Genomic DNA, 21615 nt, shown 5'->3' on the forward strand with positions numbered 1-21615 from the left:
ACACGCTGAAAATTACGTTCAAGCAGTATGTGGCACACGTGACTATTTTATTTTATACGCGTTTAAAATAGACTGTTTGAATATTGTTTTATATACTGTTAATTATTCCGAATTTCTCAACATTTTGTAGGATATCTTAAATAGCTATAACATACATGAATATGAAAGAAAATAGACTAAAAAAATTTTCAGGATGCCGAAACAAGTAGAAGGTGCATCAGTACATTCCTTTTAAGGGGGTGCATTGTAGAATCACCCTATATTTTTTAAGATGTACTCATATTTATAGATGATGTCTTCCTTATACGCCTTTGGTTAATATAAATTATATGGTAGATTTAAGTGGAGAGTAAAAATACTTTGGGCAAATCACTCACAAAAGTAGATATATTTTAATGAAATATAACATGGTATTTTAAATTAGGCTAATTAGCAATTTTTCCCCCGAACTTGACATATACCAAATCATGCCCCCTGAACTTTTTTGGCCGTTAAAAATTCCCCTTGAACTATTGAAATTGTTAAATTTAAGGACTTTTGTCTAATTTTATTCAATTTTACTGTTTCATGTACTAAATCATGCTCCCCAAACTTTGATATCTATTAAATCATGCCCCTCAAACTTTTATATGTATTAAATCATGGCCCCTGAACTTTCATCCATGTTAGAATTTTTTTACTAAAATTAGATAAAAGTTTTTAAATTTAACAATCTTAATAGTTCAGGGGGAATTTTTAACGGCCAAAAAAGTTTAGGGGGTATGATTTAGTACATGTTAAAGTTCAGGGGGAAAAATTATTAATTAGCCTTTAAATTAATAGATAAAAAAAATATTTCTCAACTTATCCCAATATTAAAACTCTACAATTTTTTTTTGTAAACTGTTCAAGCTAAACCGATAAAAAATACCAAAAAAAAAATGACTAAATTATAAAACGTCAAATCTATTAATTGAACGGGTTAAAAATAGGTCTAACCAAGTAACCAACCCAATTAACAGAAGATAACCCGCCCAACCCAAATGGGTATTATTTGTTTTTACTTTTAGCTTTTATTGTAACATAAATATAAATTATAAAATATAAAATAAAAATAATTAAAAAAAAAGAGAGAGAAACCCTATCAGACCTAAAGATCATTTCGCACTCTCTCCTCCTCTCTCTATCGTATCCAAAACCCTTCTTCTTCTTCTTATCGCCGTCAGCAATCAGCACATCTCCGGTGTAGCAGCGGGGAGCGGGAGGAGGCAGCCTTCTTTCTCGGCGAAGGCCCGACGACGTTGACGGCTCCACCCACCCAAGAAGACCCAACGTCGACGGCTCCACTGTGACTGACTGGTATTCTTCTTTTCTCATTACTTCTTAAGCTTTATTTTGCATTTGGGGTAATGGGTTTTCACTTTTATTTCCTTATAATTATTTTTTACTTTTGCTCTTTTTTTTTCCCGATCCATAATGTGCAAAAGTAAAAAAATAGCTGGTTTTTGCTCTGGTTTTGTATTGTAATTGGAACTGTGAAATTATAGATCAAGATTTATGGCACATAATCGAGTTAAAACTTGAGGAGGGTGGCATTGCTAGTTAGTCCTACTCTTATATATATATTTTGCTGAGATATATATAATATATATTTGTGATTGTATTTGTGTATATATATATGTATATATTTATAGATTGTCGGGTGGGGTGTGCAATATCTGTCCAGTATGCAATCTCAAATTATGGAGATGGATTGTTCTATGTCCATAAAAGATTAGAAGAAAAGGTCATAAATTTATACTTAAATGAAAACGAATTGTGAAAGAAAAACTATCCAATTAACATACTGTATACGTAATACGTCTATATAGATATAAACTAAGTTCATTCTTATGTTTCAATTTTTATCTCCAAAAAGGAAAAACACCATTTTTTTCTCTCTATATAATTAACAATCCTTAGATTGTGGATTGTTGCAGTAGGAATATGGAATTGTTGGTTCGTTTTAAATTCCCCCAAGTTTCTGATGGTAAACTCTTGATATAAAGGTTTGAGTTAGTTGATTTAGTTATAGTTAGTTTTTACAGTTAATAGTTCTAGCCACTTGTATTGTCCTCAGCCTAGAGTTCTCTGCGTGTAAATTGCTTGTACCCTATTTCATTAATCAATAATAATTTTCTTGTTATAATAGCTTTTACTGAATGTAATATGCATAGTTTTCTTGTACTTTTAAAAAAAGTATGTCTGCCTTAAAAATATTTCAAGAGACTCTGTGTTATATTTAATTTTAGGTACTTTGGCTTTGTCTTTCTATACTTTCAAATGGGGAAAGAGGGCCTGTGAGTGAGGCATAAATGTTCTCAAATGGTGATTTAGGTGGTGATGATTTCAATTCATTCGTTGAAGTTGAAATATGTTATATAATTGTGTTTTTGAATCTGTGTTTGGGTTTTGATCTACAATCCATATATGTTATATTATTGTTCACTTTATCTATTTTCTGGGTTATTTCTTCAATTATAGGAATCATTATATGCTAAAGCACTGCATACGTTTATTGATCATGATCACAGAGTTTTCGCTCTTATTATAGTTCAATTCATTTAATTGATTATAATTTGATCTCACTTTGTGTTTTGCTATTTTTATCATATACATTTAGATTAGAATGTGTATGATATATTGTTTTATAGATCATTACTTATGGAGAATGAAGAGGAAAATGTGGATGCTGAAGTGCAGAAGTGGATTGAGTTTATAGAGAATGAAGAAAAAAAAAGAAGGAAAACGCAACAGTGATTTGAATTTTCTTTCTTTTGCTTAAAAAATAAAAAGCTGAGAGTTTTTAAAAGAAGTAAAACGAAATAAACAAATTAATAAATAAATAAAACTAAATTGAGAATAGAAGTGCGAGTACTACCGTGTGGGGTACTCTTTCTTTTCCTTCTCTTTTTCCTGCCGCCGTGCTTGCCTTCTTCGACTTCGAGGCTTTGCAACTGAATTTTCTGAGGATTTTCTCAAATAACTTCCCTCAGCTCAGGTATTTTGATCTTTTTGAGTTCAATTATTACACTCCTTTTCCTAGTGTCATGTTTTCTAAGGAATATATTGTGCTCTTGTTTATTTATTTATTTTTGGTTTAACTTATTTTGTACCTTTAACTTTTGCCATTCTGTTACCTAGGGTTTTTGTCCCCAATTTCTTCTTCCCTTTGTTAATATTTGTTTGAGAAATAATTTGCAGTGATATATCATTCTATTGATTTGTTTGTTAAACTGTTTAGTGTTTAGTTTTTATCATATGTAAATTCACTCTTGTAAAGTTGTGACCTTTAGGAGTAGGGTTTTTGAAGCTTATTGTCAACTCTATTTTGAATACCCCACTTCTCACAATTGTATTTATTCTTTTATTTTTTTCAGCTGATATATAATTATATATTTATATATAGCTCCCCTGTCTCTGCCTTAAAAGTAAAAATGGGTTCTGAAGCATGCGAGAATCTAATCGAGAATATTGTAGATCTATCAACAAGTTCTTTTGGGAAAATGAATGAGGTTAGTGTTGTGGAATCTCAAAAGGATGTTGAGCCTCCAGCATTGCCGGCCGTTTCAGAGGATACAAGGTCTTTAGGGTCTATTACTTCTGATTCCGATAGAGAGAATGTGGATTCCCCTATTGCCTGCAGCTCTCCTCCCTCCACTAAAAATAAAATTACTACTCGTCCTTGCTTCGACTTGGACACCGACCAAAATTGGGAAAGCAGTGTTATTGATGGTTATGACGACCCTGTCACACCAAAATCACATCTTTTTAATGCCTTTCGTCCTTGTCCAGAAGATTTAGTATTGGCGCCCCGGTGTAGAAAATTCGTGAATAGATCGGAGAACCTTTGTGTGAGGAAGCTGAGTTTTGACTCTTCCAATGATGTCTCAGAGGAGAAATGTGAGGAGGCTAATGCATTTTTTATTTCTGATGAAGAGATCATCAATGTTGTGTATGAAAATCTCTTGGAAACTATTGTTTCAATGCAAGTAGAGGATGTTCTTGCTAGGAGCTCGAGTTTTGAATGGGATTCTAATGACTGCAAAACACCCCCTTCGACACTACGTGTAAATGAAATTGCTGATACTTGTCCTAAGGCTCCTATGAGGCCCCCTGCAAACTCGAGGAAAATCGGTTTAGCATTGCGCAGGAGGCTTCAGTTCTCGCCTTGATGGTTTGTGTCGGTTATTTACAAAGAGAAATGGATAGAAACCGGTATCTATTTCAGTAGATATTAATCTTGAAACTAACATTTGAACTGATGGAAAGTGAATCTGTGGTTCTGGAAAGTTATGTCTATGGAAACAACTTTCTGGGTAATCTTTTGTATAGTTTGACTTGTTTTTATATGTTAGTTGAATTTTGGAATTGGACTAGAGTAAATATCTAGCTGACTCAGTGGGCATTTTATTCTTCTAAGAATTTACTCATTATTGTTATTATATATACTAGATTGATTTTACCCTTTTTATTCTAGGTTAATGTAGAGTGATAAGTGAAGAAAATTAAACTGTAATACCATAACTATTAACTGATGTGGGATTAGCATAAAATTGTAAAATTGATGAATGATAAATGCAAGATTTACGAAATTGAATATTTTTTCTTTTGACAACAAAGAATTTGGATATGAAACAAACACAAGGAGAATGGTAGAAATGCTAAGACATTAATTAGTCCACAACTTCGAACCTCACATTTTCAAGGTGACATCACCGTTAACTTGAGGCACACTGCCCTATTCTATAGTTCACTTAATAAAAAATTTGATTGAATTGAGAAAAGGTACATAATAAATGTTATATTAAATTTGTAACAATATTTGTTATAATGTAAAATTTGTATCACTATAAATGTATAATTTTATTATTAATTTTATACTATTTTTATTATTTTATTTATATATTTAATTATAACATTATCGATGAATTATTTATATTTTTTTTATTATTTTATATAATAAAATAATAATAATATTGATGATAAAGTTATTATCTTTTTTTATACTTTTAACAAAAATATTAAATTATGCATCTAGTTTTATAATCGTGCATTGAAGCACAATGCTAAAAATTTAAAGTGTTTAATGTCAACATTTTCACTTAGTATCTTTCACCATCTTTGTTGGGATGATGACCTCTAGTGCACTCACCTTAATTTAGTGGAATGAAAAACTATTGTTAGCTTGATCAATTGAGAATTTTTCAATTGCAAATGCAATTAAAATTTAGAGACGATAAATAACATATTTAGAGCTCATTTAGTACATCGTGATGTATTGTATTGTATAGTATTTGTGTTAGATTGAATTGTATTGTATTAAATAATTGTATTAGTATTATTTAATACAATACTATGTGTGGTATTAACTTGTACTAATAGGTTATGTAAAATTATAAATTCTTAACAATAAACTCGACCTCGGACCCGACTTAGACCTGAACCCAAGACCCAAACCCTAGACCCGAAACATGCGCTAGACTCGGACTCGAACCCCGAACCTAGACTTGGACCTCAAACCCAAACTCGGACCCCAGACCCAAACCACAGACCCGGACCCAACCTTGGTCCAGGTCCGATTTTAGGTTTGGGTTTGGGCTCGTGATCTGGGTCTTGGTCCGAGTTTGGGTTTGGGGTCAAGGACCCAGTTTGGGTTCGGGTCCGGGTCTGGGTTCAAGTTGGAGTCCGGATTCAGCTTCGGAGTCCAGGGTTCAGGTATAGGGTCCGGTCCTGGTCCAGATTCGGGGTCGGGGTCGGGTTTAGGTTTGGGTCTTAGGTCCAGATTCAAGGTTCGGGTTTAGGTTCAAGTCTGAAGTCCGGGTCCAAGGCTAGGATTGAGGTTGACCCTAGACCCTTTTTAAATATTATAATACAAGCTAAACATGTTATTTGTTATGTATTAAATAATACGACACATTGTATTAAAATTTATGATCATAATAATTAATACAATACAATGTTTTATCAAAACATAATGTTATTTGTTATTTAATACGACCATTATACGGCCTACCAAATAAGTCCTCAAACATTTATCTCCATAGATTCATAGCATGGTTTCTCATGATATTGAGACAAAAAAAAGGGTATGTTCCAAGAGATCACTAACCAAGTTCCTTAAGGTGAAAAATTACCTTATAATATATTAAGGCCTGCCTTAATGTATTTGGTAAGTCCCCTTCTGCTATGAGATAATATTCAAAAATAAGAGGACATATAACCGATAAAACTCTATGAACTGAGAGGAAAATATATACCATAGTAACAAGTGATTGAAGAAATCAAGAGTGGCCACAATAACATAGAATATTCTTAATATAAGTACTTGATATATAGCCACCGTAGCATCATCTACTATGACACAAAAATTGTACACAGATTGTCTAGCTCCTCATTATGATAAAAGCTCCAAGTGTGTTCAAATTCCAACTAACCTTCATAACTCTATGTCAAAGTTAACAACCCTTTACAATTTGTTCATAATTCAAAATGGGCTATGTATAAATATATGACCAATTGTGCAATCAAACTTAGAAGCTAGCTAATCTTATTATGAAACAAGTACATTAAATTTAGTTTTGAGAACTAAGAATAAGGACAAGTAAAAATTACAAAGCCTGAGATAAAGTCATTAATTTTTAAACTCTCTTCTTTTGGTACACGAAATTTATAGGGGTTTCTTTTACTAGTTTTTTTTTTTTTCTACTTTTTCATCTGTTGTGTTGTCACTTTCCATAGTATATTGAAGGTACGTTCTTTAGTTTTGTAATTTCCTTCATTTTTAATCTAAAGTCTTTCGAACTGGAAAAAGATAGAAATTGGAGAAGTAAGAAATTTTACATCACTGACATACTTATAAGATCATGCTTACTTTACTCAATGATAATTAAGTTTGAAATAGAATGAATCTTCACAAATTAACCTTATTACTCTATTCTCAATCCAAGTTCCTAAATTAATAAAAGTATACTAATAATTTGAAATTAGATTATACTCCAACAAGCTTAATTATCTCCAAATCTTTACTAGAAAAATAACAGGTAATAGTTATTGCAAAATTTTATTTTGAATTTATTTCTAATTAATTTATGAGAAATTTAACAAGTATAATTAAAGATTAGCAGAAGCGTACGAGAGTCTATAGAGTCGACTTTAGAATAGTATGATCTTCCAATTTTACATTAAATTTTCTTTGGAGCTTTTGTTTTTCTAATGATAGAGATTCAAGAATATGAAATGTTACGATAGGATACAAAATGGGGACCAATACTTATTTATTAATAACTATAAAAATAATAATAAATCATTTATTTACTATTTTATTTTTTGAGGTAATTTATTTACTATTTTTAATTTTACCCTTCATTAAATTAGAAATTATTCTTATGATATCTAAATATTAAAATTATGACAATACTTTTAAGTCATAAATTTTATTTTAAAATAGACCACATAAATTTAACTTATTTATATGATAATTCAACACATATTTTATATATAGACCTTAATTAAATAAATTTTAACAATGTCAAACTTGGAACCCAATCTAATCTTCGTAACTCTCTAGTTTCAAACTGGGAGAAGATAAAAGGTCAGAAAATTCATTCAAAGAAGAGCATAAACTCTAGCAAACATCTCTAACTATGAAATCTCAAAAACTATTGAACCAAATTAAGAAAAGTTTTGTTAATAGGATGGGAATGGGGAGTATAGATGAGTGAATTTAAAAAAAAGAAAAAAGAGAAGAGAGAAGAGTATTATTAGTATTAATATAAACTGTGCATATTTTTTTAATTTTAATAAATTTGTTACAAAATTAATATGTATATAAATTCAAATAATTATAAAATAAGGGAAATTTGATTTTCTATACTTAGAAAATCAAAAAATTTGATTTCTAAACCAATAATTTAAACCCTAAAAAAACTATACCTTTTTTTTTTCAAAACCCCAAAAATACCCCCAAACTAAAACTATCTCTCTTTCTCTCTCTATCTAGCCGGTCCCAAGAATCCCACACCCCAGGTCCGATGGTCGGACCATGGGGTCCGATGGGGTCCGACCAATCGGACCCATCGGACCCCAAGGTCCGACCATCGGACCTCTCTCTTCCCCTCTCTCTCAAATCGCGGGAAAAAAAAATAAAATAAAATAAAAGCCGGTCGGACCTTCGGGTCCGATGGTCGGACCCATCGGACCCGAAGGTCCGACCATCGGATCTCTTTATTCCTCTCTCTCCAAAATCGCAGAAAAAAAAAAAAATTTAAAAGACGGTCGGACCTTGGGGTCCGACCATCGGACCTCTGTCTTCTTCCCTCTCTCAAATCGCAGGAAAAAAAAAAAGTTTGAGAGACTGGGGTTGCTCTTTCGGGTTGGGGTTGGGGTCGTAGGGGTTGGGGTCGTGGTCGACGGGGGTGAGGGTGGTGATCGGCGTTGGGGTTGACGTGGGTGGGTGAGGGTGGTTCGGGTGAGGGTGGGCGGTTGGGGTGAGATAGAGGGAGAGAGAGATGATGCAGAAAGAGAGAATATAATGGTGCATCAATACATCCATTTTAGGTCCATTTTATTTTATCTTTAATTTTGACATCTATTGCCCCTACTTTTGTCCAAAATACGTGGACCAACCGGATTAAGACACGTAGGGTTTCTGATAGAGAGGAGGAGAGAGTGCGAAATGATCTTTAGGTCTGATAGGGTTTCTCTCTCTTTTTTTTTAATTATTTTATATTTTATAATTTATATTTATGTTACAATAAAAGCTAAAAGTAAAAACAAATAATACCCATTTGGGTTGGGCGGGTTATCTTCGGTTAATTGGGTTGGTTGGACTTATTTGTAACCTGTTAATAGATTTGACGTTTTATAAGTTAGTTGTTTTTTTTTTTTTTTTTTTTTTTTTTGTATTTTTTATCGATTTAGCTTGAACAGTTTATAAAAAAAAATTGTACAGCCTTAATATTAGAATAAGTTGAGAAATATTTTTTTTTTTATCCATTAATTAAAAATATCATGTTATATCTTTATATATTAAAAGTGTCTATCTAACGGCAATTCTTGGTTTAACAGAATATACTTTAAAAATAAAAGAATATTCTGTTAACTTTAACGGAGAAAAACCAAAATACATTTTTAAAATTAACACTGTTATCGATTTTTCTTTATCATTTTTCTCTAAATTTGTTATCGATTCCAATCTCAGAAGCCCTATCAAAAGGTGCGATTCCAGCTGCTGCAACAATATGTGCGACTGCTCCAGCAAAAAAAAAAAAAAAAACAATATGTGCGACTGAACGAGCGGAGGTCTATCAAATCAGAAAAAGAAGAAGAAAAGAAGCCCAATTCATTTTCATCGCATGCCCAACTCTTTAAATCCCCAAACACTACACTGTATATAGCATGCCGAACTATCCCCCAATTTATTTTCATCTATCCCCAATTTATTTTCATCGTTTCCGTTACAGATCTTGAACGTGTTCGGAGAAGAAGAGGACGAACGAGCAAGAAGAGGTCTGTACCGAGGAGAGATCGTCAATGGGGGACGCCGGAGAGAGAGCACCGTCAGCTCATAGCCCAACTCTTTAAATCCCCGAACACTGTGAAATCCTTTCAATTATCGCTTGCGATTACATTACCAGTATTCTATTTTGTGAAGAAGCATGAATTTTAGATCTTGGATTGCCAGAGGGATTCCGGGTCTGGTTCCAGTTCTGGTGAGGCCTTCTCTATTGTTAAGTGGCTATTGGCTATTGTTTCATGCATGAATTTTAAATTCAAAATGGTCAATTTGGTAATGGTATAGATAGATAGATATATATTCATTTTAAGCTTGTATATTGCTGGTGAATTTCTTCACAGGTGTGGGAGCTGTTTCGATTTGGAGTGTGGCAGTGGGAGTTGCATGCATACATTTTGCTGGTGGGTTTGCACTCAGGCCTTATACCATTCCTCATGTAAGTTTCTTCTTGCATTTCAATGCAATTATAATTTTCTATTTGCATACTGGCATAATAATCCCCGGGCAATTTTATATTTCGACGCCATTAAATTTGGCTAAAAGAGAATATATATTTGTATATATATTTTATGAACTAAAAAAACGAAAAAACTTAATTAATAGCTAAAGCTGTTCTCTTTAATCAGAAAAAAAAAGTTGTTAACTACTCATAATTTTAGTGATATTTTTTCTTTGCAAAAAAAATATAATTTTTGTGATTTAATTAGATAGATTTTTCTGTTTTTTTGTTTTTGTTTAAATATGAATTTCATAGCCCAATTTATAACCATTGCAAACACCAAAATTTCATGTTTATTGCAGAAAAAATGAGAAAAACAGAGAATTTTCACTCTTATAAAGTAATCAAAGGCTTTACAATCTATGTTACCTACTATACATTTCTCACATCATGATTTTTATTTGACCATTTTCTATTTAGGAACTATCTTTATTTGTTCCTACTATATATTGGAAGCTTTACGAATTTGAAGAGCACTATAGGTTCTATTTTTATCTGAGAATTGTTGGTTGTTTGGCTTATTTTCTTAGAAAATTTGGATGTTTCCTTACACTGTTTCGTCAGATATTTTTATTTTAGAGAAACTGGTGAAAGAGCAAGCTTCCGTGAAGACAGATCTAGACATGGCGGTACCTCTCTTTGTTTCTCCCTGTGTCTATCGGTGCTTTCGTTTAATTTGTCGTTTAATTTGTTCGATCAAGCTCACACACAAGAATTTTTTACCAATATATGATCGTTAAGGTTTGGTATTCTTCCTTTTTTCTATGGGAGGCTGAAGATGTAGTGATATAGATATTACTGATGGTGATTTAATCAACTATTTAAATGCAGAACATTAGAAGAAAAGTTATAGAATGCGTTTAATAAAAATGCTAAACTCAAGGTGAAACAGAAAGAGGATGAGAAGTTGTGGAATGGCTTAGAATCTAAATTTCTTACGAAAACACTGCGATCAACTCACTGAAACTTTAAAGCAATTAGCCAGTCAAGTTCATGATGGTACATACATTATGGATATATATACATTATATTTGGAGCTCTATTTTTCTATTCTGTTTTTATTACGAGTTTAATGTTATTGAAAGGAAAAGAATGCTAATTGTAGTTTCCTTCTTTTAATAGCTGAGAAAGATAAGGAGTTATTTGAAGGCAAACTGTCTGCAAATGCAAATGTTCTTGATGATTTGAATCAGCAAATGAATTAATTTGTTGCAAAATCATCCAATATAGGTTATGATACCACTGATTTTGTAAATTATTGGACGAATTTTTAATTTTCTCTTAATTACTGCTATTATATATTTGTGTTTGTTGGGGGAATAACTTCCATGGTTGTTTTTATCATGTTTCATGATTGGATTAGATGTAATTAGAATATTTATGATCAACTTTCTTCTGCTATATATCTTTGCCAAAGTATCATTTTTTTTCTTTTTAGTTTTTGCTTGCTTTAGATGGAAACTAGGAAGGTGAAAGTTTCCTTTAATTTTTGATTACTTATTTCTGTATAACCCACTAATTAATATTGTTTGTATTATAGAGGGAGTAAGAGAAGAATCACATCTTTTAGTTATAAGATTTGATTTTGTATTAGTCACAATGGTGTTTTTTTGATATAGATTCTTGGATAAGAGTCATTAGACATAATTTTTTGAGTATTTCATTTCAGATTGAAGAAAGTAGACTACATCAATGATGACTCTATTGGCTTAAAAGAAACAGTGTGTTGAAGCATAATATTGGAACTTGAAAAGCTTGTCCCTTCAATCTAGGTATTATATTGCTCTAACTATAAGCATTTTTACTCTATATTTGTGCTTAGGGCTGTGAACGTTTGGCTTACTATGTGATTTCGACTAATCTTGTTACTTATCTTATGAAAAAGCTGCACGAAAGAAATGTCTCGGCAGCAAGAAATGGTACCACTTGGGGAGGAACTTGCTACCTTGCACCTCTTACCAGAGCCATCATGGCAAATGCTTATGGGGAAAAATATTGGACTATTGGTATTTTATCCACAATTTACTTTATTCAACTTTTTTTCAATCTAAAACCCATGTACCTGTATGCTTTGAGGACACTTATATGACATGCTGTCATTTTCATTCCAACATTGAATATAATAAATTCTCAAACTTATTTTATGATTATGATTCATTATAATAAATACTCAAATTAACAATCATCAATATAAATATTCAAGTATCAATATAAATATTCAAGTATGAATAAATAAGAACAATTCAAAATCAGAACAAATAAATATTCAAGTATTTCAATAAATTCATAAACAAATAAATTAGAACAATTCAAAATCTCAAATCAAGAAAATTAAAAGTTTAGATTTATAATCTTTACAAATATGAAAAACTTAAATAGATCTATCTATCATTGTTGTTGTCGTTGCTTAATTACTGAATTCTTAAACAAAAACCACTAAAACTTATATAAAACTAATATTTACGTAGCTCGCCACGTAACTCTCATCTAGTTTCATTAAAATATATCTACTTTTGTGAGTGATTTGCTCAAAGTATTTTCACTCTACACTTAAATTTAGCATATAATTTATATTAATCTAAGGCGTATAAGGAAGACATCTTAAAAAATATAGGGTGATTCTACAATGCACACTCTTAAAAGGTATGTATTGATGCACCTTCTACTTGTTTCGACATCCAAAAAATTTTTTAGTCTTTTTTGTTTTCATATTCATATACGTTATAGCTATTTAAGATATCCTACAAATTGTTGAGAAATTCGGAATAATTAACAATATATAAAACAATATTCAAACAGTCTATTTTAAACGCGTATAAAATAAAATAGTCATGTGTGCCGCACACTGCTTGAACGTAATTTTCAGCGAGTTAAACTTTTCTGATTTTTTTTTAAATTTGCAGGATGTCTTAAATAAGTATAATTTACATAACCATGAGAAAAAATTTGACTAAAAAATATTTCAGATACTAAAACAGATAGAGATATATCGATGTATCTCTTTTAAAGGGGTGTATTATAGAATTTCCTAAAAATATATAAATAGAAGTTGTTGACCGAGGTTTTCGGCAACCAATATAATAATAGTATTTAAGAGAGCTGTAAGGAATTAATGAGAGAGATTTTTACGTGGTTGGGGCATTAATGAGCCTTAGTCCACGAGTCTGTGTATTTATGAGTGTATTTATTACAAAGAATGTTCTTGGTGGTTTTCCTCTCTAGTTCTTATGAAACCCAGAATTCTCGACCCATGCCTTAATGAGTTTGGGGTATTTATAGTGTTTTTGTGAGGTGATCCCTAGAATTGAGGTACATGTCTTTCTGTAATTTTTAGTTAAGGCACACATTCCCAATGGATACATCATAAAAAATGCATGGTCTAATCCCTAGGCTTTGTAGGGTTTAATGGACGTAGTCCTTTATCCTTCTTGACTGATGTGATTTCTCATAAAGTAGTCGTCACTAGGCTTACTAATCATAGCGTAGTAGCTGCACAAAGGGGGTTACACCGTCAGACTTTAAGACATATGGCAGTTTCAATACGCCTTCTCCCATGCGACATTAAATGAGAGGTGACTGTTCAGATAGGATTTGACACCTCCCGGAGATGCTTTGTTGTAGCTTTGCTCTCCGGGAGTATGTGAAACTCACATGCCTTCTCCGGGAGGCATGTTAGATGTTGATCCCTTTGACTATAGAGACTTAGCTGAATTATCCCAACGTTGAACCCCTTCAGTCTACGTGTCTTAATCCGGTTGGTCCACGTATTTTGGACAAAAGTAGGGGCAATAGATGTCAAAATTAAAGATAAAATAAAATGGACCTAAAATGGATGTATTGATGCACCATTATCTTTTTCGGTATCTAAAAAACTACTTAGTCCAATTTTTTTTATAATCGTATTCATTATAGTTATTTAACTTGGGGCACACTGCCCTATTCATTAACATATAGTTCACTTAATAAAAAATTTGATTGAATTGTTAAAACGTGATGTAAATTTGGTACATAATAAATGTTATATTAAATTTGTAACAATATTTCTTATAATGTAAAATTTGTAAATGTACAATTTTATTATAAATTTTTATACTACTTTTATTATTTTATTTATATATTTAACTATTATATTATTGATGAACTAATTATATTCTTTTTTTATTATTTTATATAATAAAATAATAATAATATTGATGATAAAGTTATTATATTTTTTATACTTTAAACAAAAATATTAAATTATGCATCAAGTTTGATAATCGTGCATTGAAACACAATGCTAAAAATTTAAAGTGTTTAATGTCAACATTTTCACTTAGTATCTTTCACTATCTTTGTTGGGATGATGCCTCTAGTGCACTCACCTTAATTTAGTAGAATAAAAAACTATTGTTAGCTTGATCAATTGAGAATTTTTCAATTGCAAATGTCAATTAAAATTTAAAGATGATAAATAACATATTTAGAGCTCATTTAGTACATCGTGATGTATTGTATTGTATAGTATTTGTGTTAGATTGAATTTTATTGTATTAGTATTATTTAATACAATACTATATTTGGTATTAACTTATACTAATAGGTTATGTAAAATTATAAATTCTTTACAATAAACTCGACCTCAGTTTTGACTCAGACCGAACCCCAGACCCGAACCCTAGACCCGAAACATGCGCTAGACTCGGACTCGAACCCCGGACCCAGACTTGGACCCCAAACCCAAACTCGGACCCCAGACCTAGACCACAGACCCGGACCCAACCCTGGTCTAGGTCTGATTTTAGGTATGGTTTTGGGCTCGTGATTTGGGTCTTGGTCCGGGTTCAGGTCTGGGGTCAAGGACCCAGTTTGCGTTCGGGTCCGGGTCTGGGTTCAAGTTTGAGTTCGGATTCGGGTTCGGGGTCCAGGGTCTAGGTATGGGGTCCGGTCTTGGTCCAGATTCGGGGTCGGGGTCGGGTTTGGATTCGGGTCCTGGGTCCAGGTTCAAGGTTTGGGTTTAGGTTCAAGTCTGAAGTCCGAGTCCAAGGCTAGGATTGAGGTTGACCCTAGACCCTTTTTAAATATTATAATACAAGCTAAATATGTTATTTGTTATGTATTAAATAATACGACACATTGTATTAAAATTTATGATCATAATAATTAATACAATACAATGTTTTATCAAAATATAATGTTATTTGTTATGTAATACAATACGATCCTTATACGGCCTACCAAATAAGTCCTTAAACATTTATCTCCACAGATTCATAGCATGGTTTCTCATGATATTGAGACAACAAAAAAAAAAGGGTATGTTCCAAGAGATCACTAACCAAGTTCCTTAAGGTGAAAAATTACCTTATATATTAAGGCCTGCCTTAAAGTATTTGGTAAGTCCCCTTCTGCTATGAGATAATATTCAAAAATAAGAGGACATATAACCGATGAAACTCTATGAACTGAGAGGAAAATATATATTATAGTAACAAGTGATTGAAGAAATCAAGAGTGGCCACAATGACATAGAATATTCTTAATATAAGTACTTGATATATAGCCACCGTAGCATCATGTACTATGACACAAAAATTGTACACAGATTGTCTAGCTCCTCATTATGATAAAAGCTCCAAGTGTGTTCAAATTCCAACTAACCTTCATAACTCTATGTCAAAGTTAACAACCCTTTACAAAGACTCAGATAAAATCATTAATTTTTAAACTCTCTTCTTTTGGTACATATTGCGGAATTGAGAGAGTGAATGAGGAAAAATATTATTGAATGAATGAATATGAATTACAGAGGGGAACCGGCTTTATATACAATTGCAAGAACAAGTCCTAACTAACTTAACTAACACTAAAACCGACTCTAGAGTTAGTTGAATCAGTTAGAAGGATAGAATCAACTAACAACAATCAAACAGTAATAAACAGAACAACCGAACAATTAAACAGTAATAAACTGAAGTCTTAATATCCCCCCCTCAAGGTGGACTGTATAGGTTGTATACAGACATCTTGTTGATGTGAGTAGTGAGTGTTGTTGAGGGCAGTGGCTTTGTAAAAGCATCAGCTAGTTGTAGGTTGCTGGAGACAGGAATTAAACGAATGGTGGAGTTGTTGATCTTATCACGAATGAAATGACAATCCAATTCGATATGTTTGGTGCGTTCATGGAAGGTGGGATTGTTGGCAATGTGAATAGCCGAGTGGTTATCACAGTAAATGAATGCAGGAGCATTTTGTGGAACTTGAAAGTCTTGTAGGAGATATTGCAACCATGTAAGTTCACTGGTGGTGGCTGCAAGAGCCCTATATTCCCGCTTCAAAGAGAACTTTTAAAATGGTTGTTTCTTTGTTTTCCAAGAGACCAAGCAATCTCCTAAGAAGATACAAAAGCCTGTTGTAGATCGTCTAGTAACGGGACAAGAAGCCCAATCTGAGTCTGAAAACCCTCTGAGATGAAGAGAAGAGTTGCTGGGGTATAACAGCCCCTGCCCAGGGCTGCCTTTTAAGTACCTGAGCAGATGAGAAATGGCTTGCAAGTGTGTAGTTCGAGGGGCTGACATGAATTGGCTCAAGGTGTTAACCACATACGTAATGTCAGGTCTGGATAAGGTAAGGTAGAGCAATTTTCCAATTAGTTGTCGATATGCAGATGGGTTTGTCAAGGGCTCTCCTTGTTGATCATCAAGTTTATTCCTAGGATCCATAGGTGTTTTTGCTGGTTTACACCCTATATATCCATTATCTTCGAGGAGTTGCAAAGTGTATTGTCTTTGTGAGAGGAAAAGGCCATGTGAAGCACGAGCAATCTCGAAGCCAAGAAAATACTTGAGCTGTCCGAGGGCTTTGAGTTTAAATTGCTGATGTAGGGTAGCTTGAAGCTGATGTAACTCGGCAATGTTAGGTCCAGTGATGACAATGTCATCCACATAGACAAGCAAAGCAATAAATTTGTCATCCTTTCCACGAGTGAAGAGTGTATAGTCGGCCTTTGATTGCATGAATCCTTCTTGTAACAAGGCTGCTGTGAGTTTCTTGTACCACTGTCGTGATGATTGGCGAAGCCCGTAGATCGATTTATGGAGCTTACAAACCAGATTTGTACCTGTAGAATCACAATCAGCAAGTGTTAATCCAGGTGGCAAAGCCATATATACTTCTTCATTGAGATCCCCGTTTAAGAAAGCGTTGTTTATATCAATTTGTAAGGTATGCCATTGCTTAATTGTAGATATAGCAAGTAACAATTTAAAAGTAACCATTTTGGCTACGGGGGAAAAGGTGTCAAAGAAATCAAGGCCTTCTTGTTGCGTATAACCTTGAGCAACAAGTCTAGCCTTAAACCTTTCAACTGAACCATCACTATTGAGCTTAATCTTATAAACCCAACGACAACCAATAACCCTTCTATTAGGAGGAAGAGGCACCACACTCCAAGTTTTATTGTTCCTAAGGGCCGTGAGTTCAGAATTCATGGCATCAAGCCATTGTTTGAATTGGATGGCTTGTTGGTATGTCTATGGTTCCTTCAAGGAAGTGACTGCAAGTATAAAGGCTTTGTAAGATTCAGTCAATCTTGCATATGAAAGATATTTATTTAAAGCATGGGGAGTAGAAGAAGTGTCCTGTATTGTTGAAAAACATTCAAAGTCGCGTAAATAGGCAGGGGGCCTTGAAACTCTAGTAGTTCTGCGAGGAATGTTGTCTGCATTTTCAGGTGCATTCTCTTGCATTTCAGTAACACTTGCTGGTGTGTTATCTTCAGGAAGGGCATCATCTTCATGATTGTTATCTGCACTGGAACTTGAGTTAGTGGGATTAATAGTAATCGGTTGATAGTCTCCAATATGAGTCTGGGATATATGTGGGGAAGGTATAACAGTTGTGATAAAGGGGTCTACAGCAGTATTGGTTTCATTTAATTTAACGAAAGGGAATATGTGTTCATGGAACACCACATTCCTTGAGATGAATATCTGCTGGTTGTTGATATCATAGACACGATATCCTTTAACTCCTTGAGGATATCCAAGGAAAACACAAGTGCGTGCTCTAGGTTCAAACTTTGTCCTATGAGCAGTAAGAGTAGAAGCAAAAACCAGACATCCGAAAGTCTTAAGGTGCTGATATTCAGGTTGTTTGTTAAACAACAATTCATAGGGAGTTTTGTTGTGCAAAACAGCAGTAGGGGTTCGATTAATCAAGAATGCAGCAGTCATAATGCATTCTCCCCAAAATTTTATGGGCAAGTGAGCTTGAAAATACAAAGCTCGAGCAACATTGAGCAAGTGCTGGTGCTTTCTTTCAGCAACCGCATTTTGTTCAGGAGTTTCAACACAAGTGAAGTCATGCATAATTCCATTTTTCAAGAAAAGATCTTTGAAAGTAAGCTCGGGGGCATTGTCAGATCTAAAGGTTTTAATCATGCAATTGAATTGATTTTTGACATAAGATAGAAATTGTGGGATGATATTTAAAGCATCAGACTTATGTTTTAAAAGGTAAATCCAAGTAAATCTAGAATGGTCATCCACAAGGGTAAGAAAATATCTGAAATTTGAGTGAGAAGGAACATGGTAAAGGCCCCAAATGTCACAATGCACAAGATCAAAAATTTTGCCAGCAAGATTATTGTTATTTGGAAAGGGAAGTCTCTTTTGTTTAGCCATAGGACAAACATAACAAGGAGAGTTTTTATGCAGGGCAGAGGTGTTACAATTGAGTTTATTTCCTAACAATTTCAAGCATTTATCAGATAAGTGTCCTAGTCTAGCATGCCAAACATCAGCAGAAACACTAAGAATAGGGGCAGCAGCAGGTGTTGGATCCAGTATGTAAAGACCATCCTTGGATTCACCTCTGCCAATCGTCCTCTTGTTGGGTAGATCCTGCAAGACAAAAGCATCAGTGGTAAACTTGATTTTGAGACAATTGTCTCGGGTTAGACAGCTTATGGAGATAATATTATACTTGAAATTTGGTACAAAGAGAACATTGTTTAATGTTATTTCCTCTGTAATGATAACAGTGCCACTTTGGTGAACGACAACACAGTCCCCATTAGGCAATAATAATCTCGTAGGCTTAGTATTATAAACACAGCGAAATAGATTTATGTTAGAACATATATGCCTAGTGGCTCCCGAGTCTAGAATCCATGAGTTATGTATAGGAAAATCAAGTATGTTTGACATTACAATACCTGAATTACTCCGCAAGAGCCGCATCCGATTTTGGAATGTTGGTTCTTTGTCATTCACTACCGTATTCAGAGTTGCGGTATTGCACATTAGTTAATCGAGGCAACAAAGTCTCGATTCTCTTCGAGTACCGCATGTTTTCGAGCCGCACTTGATTTGTCGCAATTGCGTCTTTGGTTTTATTTTTGTTGTATCCGTGAGGGTACCCATGGATTTTGTAACACTTCTCAATTGTAATGGCCAAGGACATCATTGAGCTGCAAAAGGGCCTCGTTTCTTTTCGGGTGGATAAGTCTTGTTTCCCGGGAATCGATTTGCCGGAATTCTTTATCTCCTTGGAATGCAAATGCAACTCCCGGATTTGGATCACAGGTGATGGTAGAATTTCCTTTTGATTTTCTTCGAGACAAGATGAAAAACTCGATTGATTTCAGGCAAGGGGTCCATAATCAATATGCTTCCACGAATTTGAGAGAAAGAATCAGATAGCCCCATGAGGAATGACATGATATGTTCCATGTGGTGGTGTTCTTGAAGTTTCTTGACACCACCACAGGTGCATCCGTTGCAGACACAAGCAGGCCTGTAATTCAACAACTGTTCCCATATAGTTTTCAGCTTCGTGTAATACATACTTACGGTCTGGTTCTCTTGCCTTAAGTTCATCAAACTTCTCCTTAAATTGTATATGTGAGGACCGTTTCTTTGATGGAAACGAACTTTAAGATCAGACCATATAGCAGCAGCTGATTCATCGTACAAAATGCTAGAAGAAATTTCCTTAGATACAGAATTTAAGATCCAAGAAATCACTATGTTATTGTTTCTAAACCAAGCATTGTACATTAGAGTTTCAGAAGGTGAAGGTTTGGGAATGGTACTGTCTAAAAAACCCAGTTTATTTTTGACAGAAATGGCAAGAATCATAGCACGGCTCCAAGACATGTAATTATCTTGGCTGCCTGTGAAGAGGTCGGGGAGACGAGAACATTACTGTGATTGTCTCCATGATGTAAGTAATACGGTGTGATGGATCTTCGAGATGACTCCGTTGAATGGCATGTTGATTCAGGTAAGTCTGCAATGTTGGATTAGATGAATCGCCAACCATGGCAGGTGCTCCGTTGTTGTCTTCGTCGTGAGTGGAGCTTTGATCGTCTGTAGCCATAGAAACGCCAAGGGAAGAACAAAGGATCTTGAATCGAAGGAGAGTTCAGACAGAGTAGAACGAAACTCTTGCAGTGTAACGTCGCCGGAGAAGAAGCACGACGAGAAAACAGGAAGAACGGATCAAGGGAAAGCATTCCTTTCCCGCTCTGATACCATATTGCGGAATTGAGAGAGTGAATGAGGAAAAATATTATTGAATGAATGAATATGAATTACAGAGGGGAACCAACTTTATATACAATTGCAAGAACCAAGTCCTAACTAACTTAACTAACACTAAAACCGACTCTAGAGTTAGTTGAATTAGTTAGAAGGATAGAATCAACTAACAACAATCAAACAGTAATAAACAGAACAACCGAACAATTAAACAGTAATAAACTGAAGTCTTAATAGTACACAAAATTTATAAGGGTTTCTTTTACTAGTTTTTTTTTTTCTACTTTTTTATTTGTTGTGTTGTCACTTTCCATAGTATATTGAAGGTACGTTCTTTAGTTTTGCAATTTCCTTCATTTTTAATCTAAAGTCTTTCGAATTGGAAGCAGATAGAAATTGGAGAAGTAAGAAATTTTACTTATAAGATCATGCTTACTTTACTCAACGATAATTAAGTTTGAAATAGAATCATTCTTCACAAATTAACCTTATTACTCTATTCTCAATTCAAGTTCCTAAATTAATAAAAGTATACTAATAAATTGAAATTAGATTATACTCCAACAAGCTTAATTATCTCCAAATCTTTGCTAGAAAAATAATAGGTAATGTTTGTTGCAAAATTTTATTCTGAATTTATTTCTAATTAATTTATGAGAAATTTAACAAGTATAATTAAAGATTAGCAAAAGCGTACAAGAGTCTATAGAATCGACTTTAGAATAGTATGATCTTCTAATTTTACATTAAAATTTTCTTTGGAGCCTTTGTTTTAATAGATGATAGAGATTCAAGGATATGAAATGTTAGGATAAGATGCAAAATGGGGACCAATACCTATTTATTAATAACTATAAAAACAATAATTAATCATTTATTTACTATTTCTAATTTGACCCTTCATTAAATTAGAAATTGTCCTTATGATGTCTACATATTAAAATTATGACAATCATGCTTTTAAGTCATAAACTTTATTTTAAAATAAACCACATAAATTTGACTTATTTATATAATAACTCAACATATATTTTATATATACAATTCTAACCTTAATT

The 21615-nt window shown here is 33.4% G+C and overlaps 1 protein-coding gene and 1 long non-coding RNA gene across 7 annotated transcripts; both read left to right on the forward strand.

The window, feature by feature from the left end:
* Positions 1–1086: 1086 nt before the first annotated feature.
* Positions 1087–4463, forward strand: LOC115714453 (uncharacterized). 6 transcript variants are annotated; one of them, XM_030643168.2, is made up of 3 exons: positions 1087–1338; positions 2642–3019; positions 3399–4463. In XM_030643168.2, the coding sequence occupies exon 3, from the start codon at positions 3456–3458 to the stop codon at positions 4191–4193; it is 738 nt and encodes a 245-aa protein (XP_030499028.1). In that variant the 5' UTR covers positions 1087–1338; positions 2642–3019; positions 3399–3455; the 3' UTR covers positions 4194–4463. The 6 variants fall into 6 exon arrangements, with proteins under 6 accessions (XP_030499028.1, XP_030499029.1, XP_030499030.1 ...); XM_030643169.2 differs by having other exon boundaries at positions 3428–4463; XM_030643170.2 differs by having other exon boundaries at positions 2647–3019.
* Positions 4464–9436: 4973 nt separating this feature from the next.
* On the forward strand, positions 9437–10704 carry LOC133036566 (uncharacterized). Its single transcript, XR_009687167.1, has 3 exons — positions 9437–9731; positions 9877–9971; positions 10599–10704. It is a non-coding gene; the product is annotated as an uncharacterized LOC133036566 (long non-coding RNA).
* The last annotated feature ends 10911 nt before the right edge of the window (positions 10705–21615 follow it).

Source organism: Cannabis sativa, chromosome 4 (assembly GCF_029168945.1).
Source record: "Cannabis sativa cultivar Pink pepper isolate KNU-18-1 chromosome 4, ASM2916894v1, whole genome shotgun sequence".
NCBI lineage: Eukaryota > Viridiplantae > Streptophyta > Magnoliopsida > Rosales > Cannabaceae > Cannabis > Cannabis sativa.

Bases quoted from the DNA above. Each gene is read 5' to 3' on its own strand.
- LOC115714453 (XM_030643168.2), top strand. From the start codon at position 3,456: ATGGGTTCTGAAGCATGCGAGAATCTAATCGAGAATATTGTAGATCTA.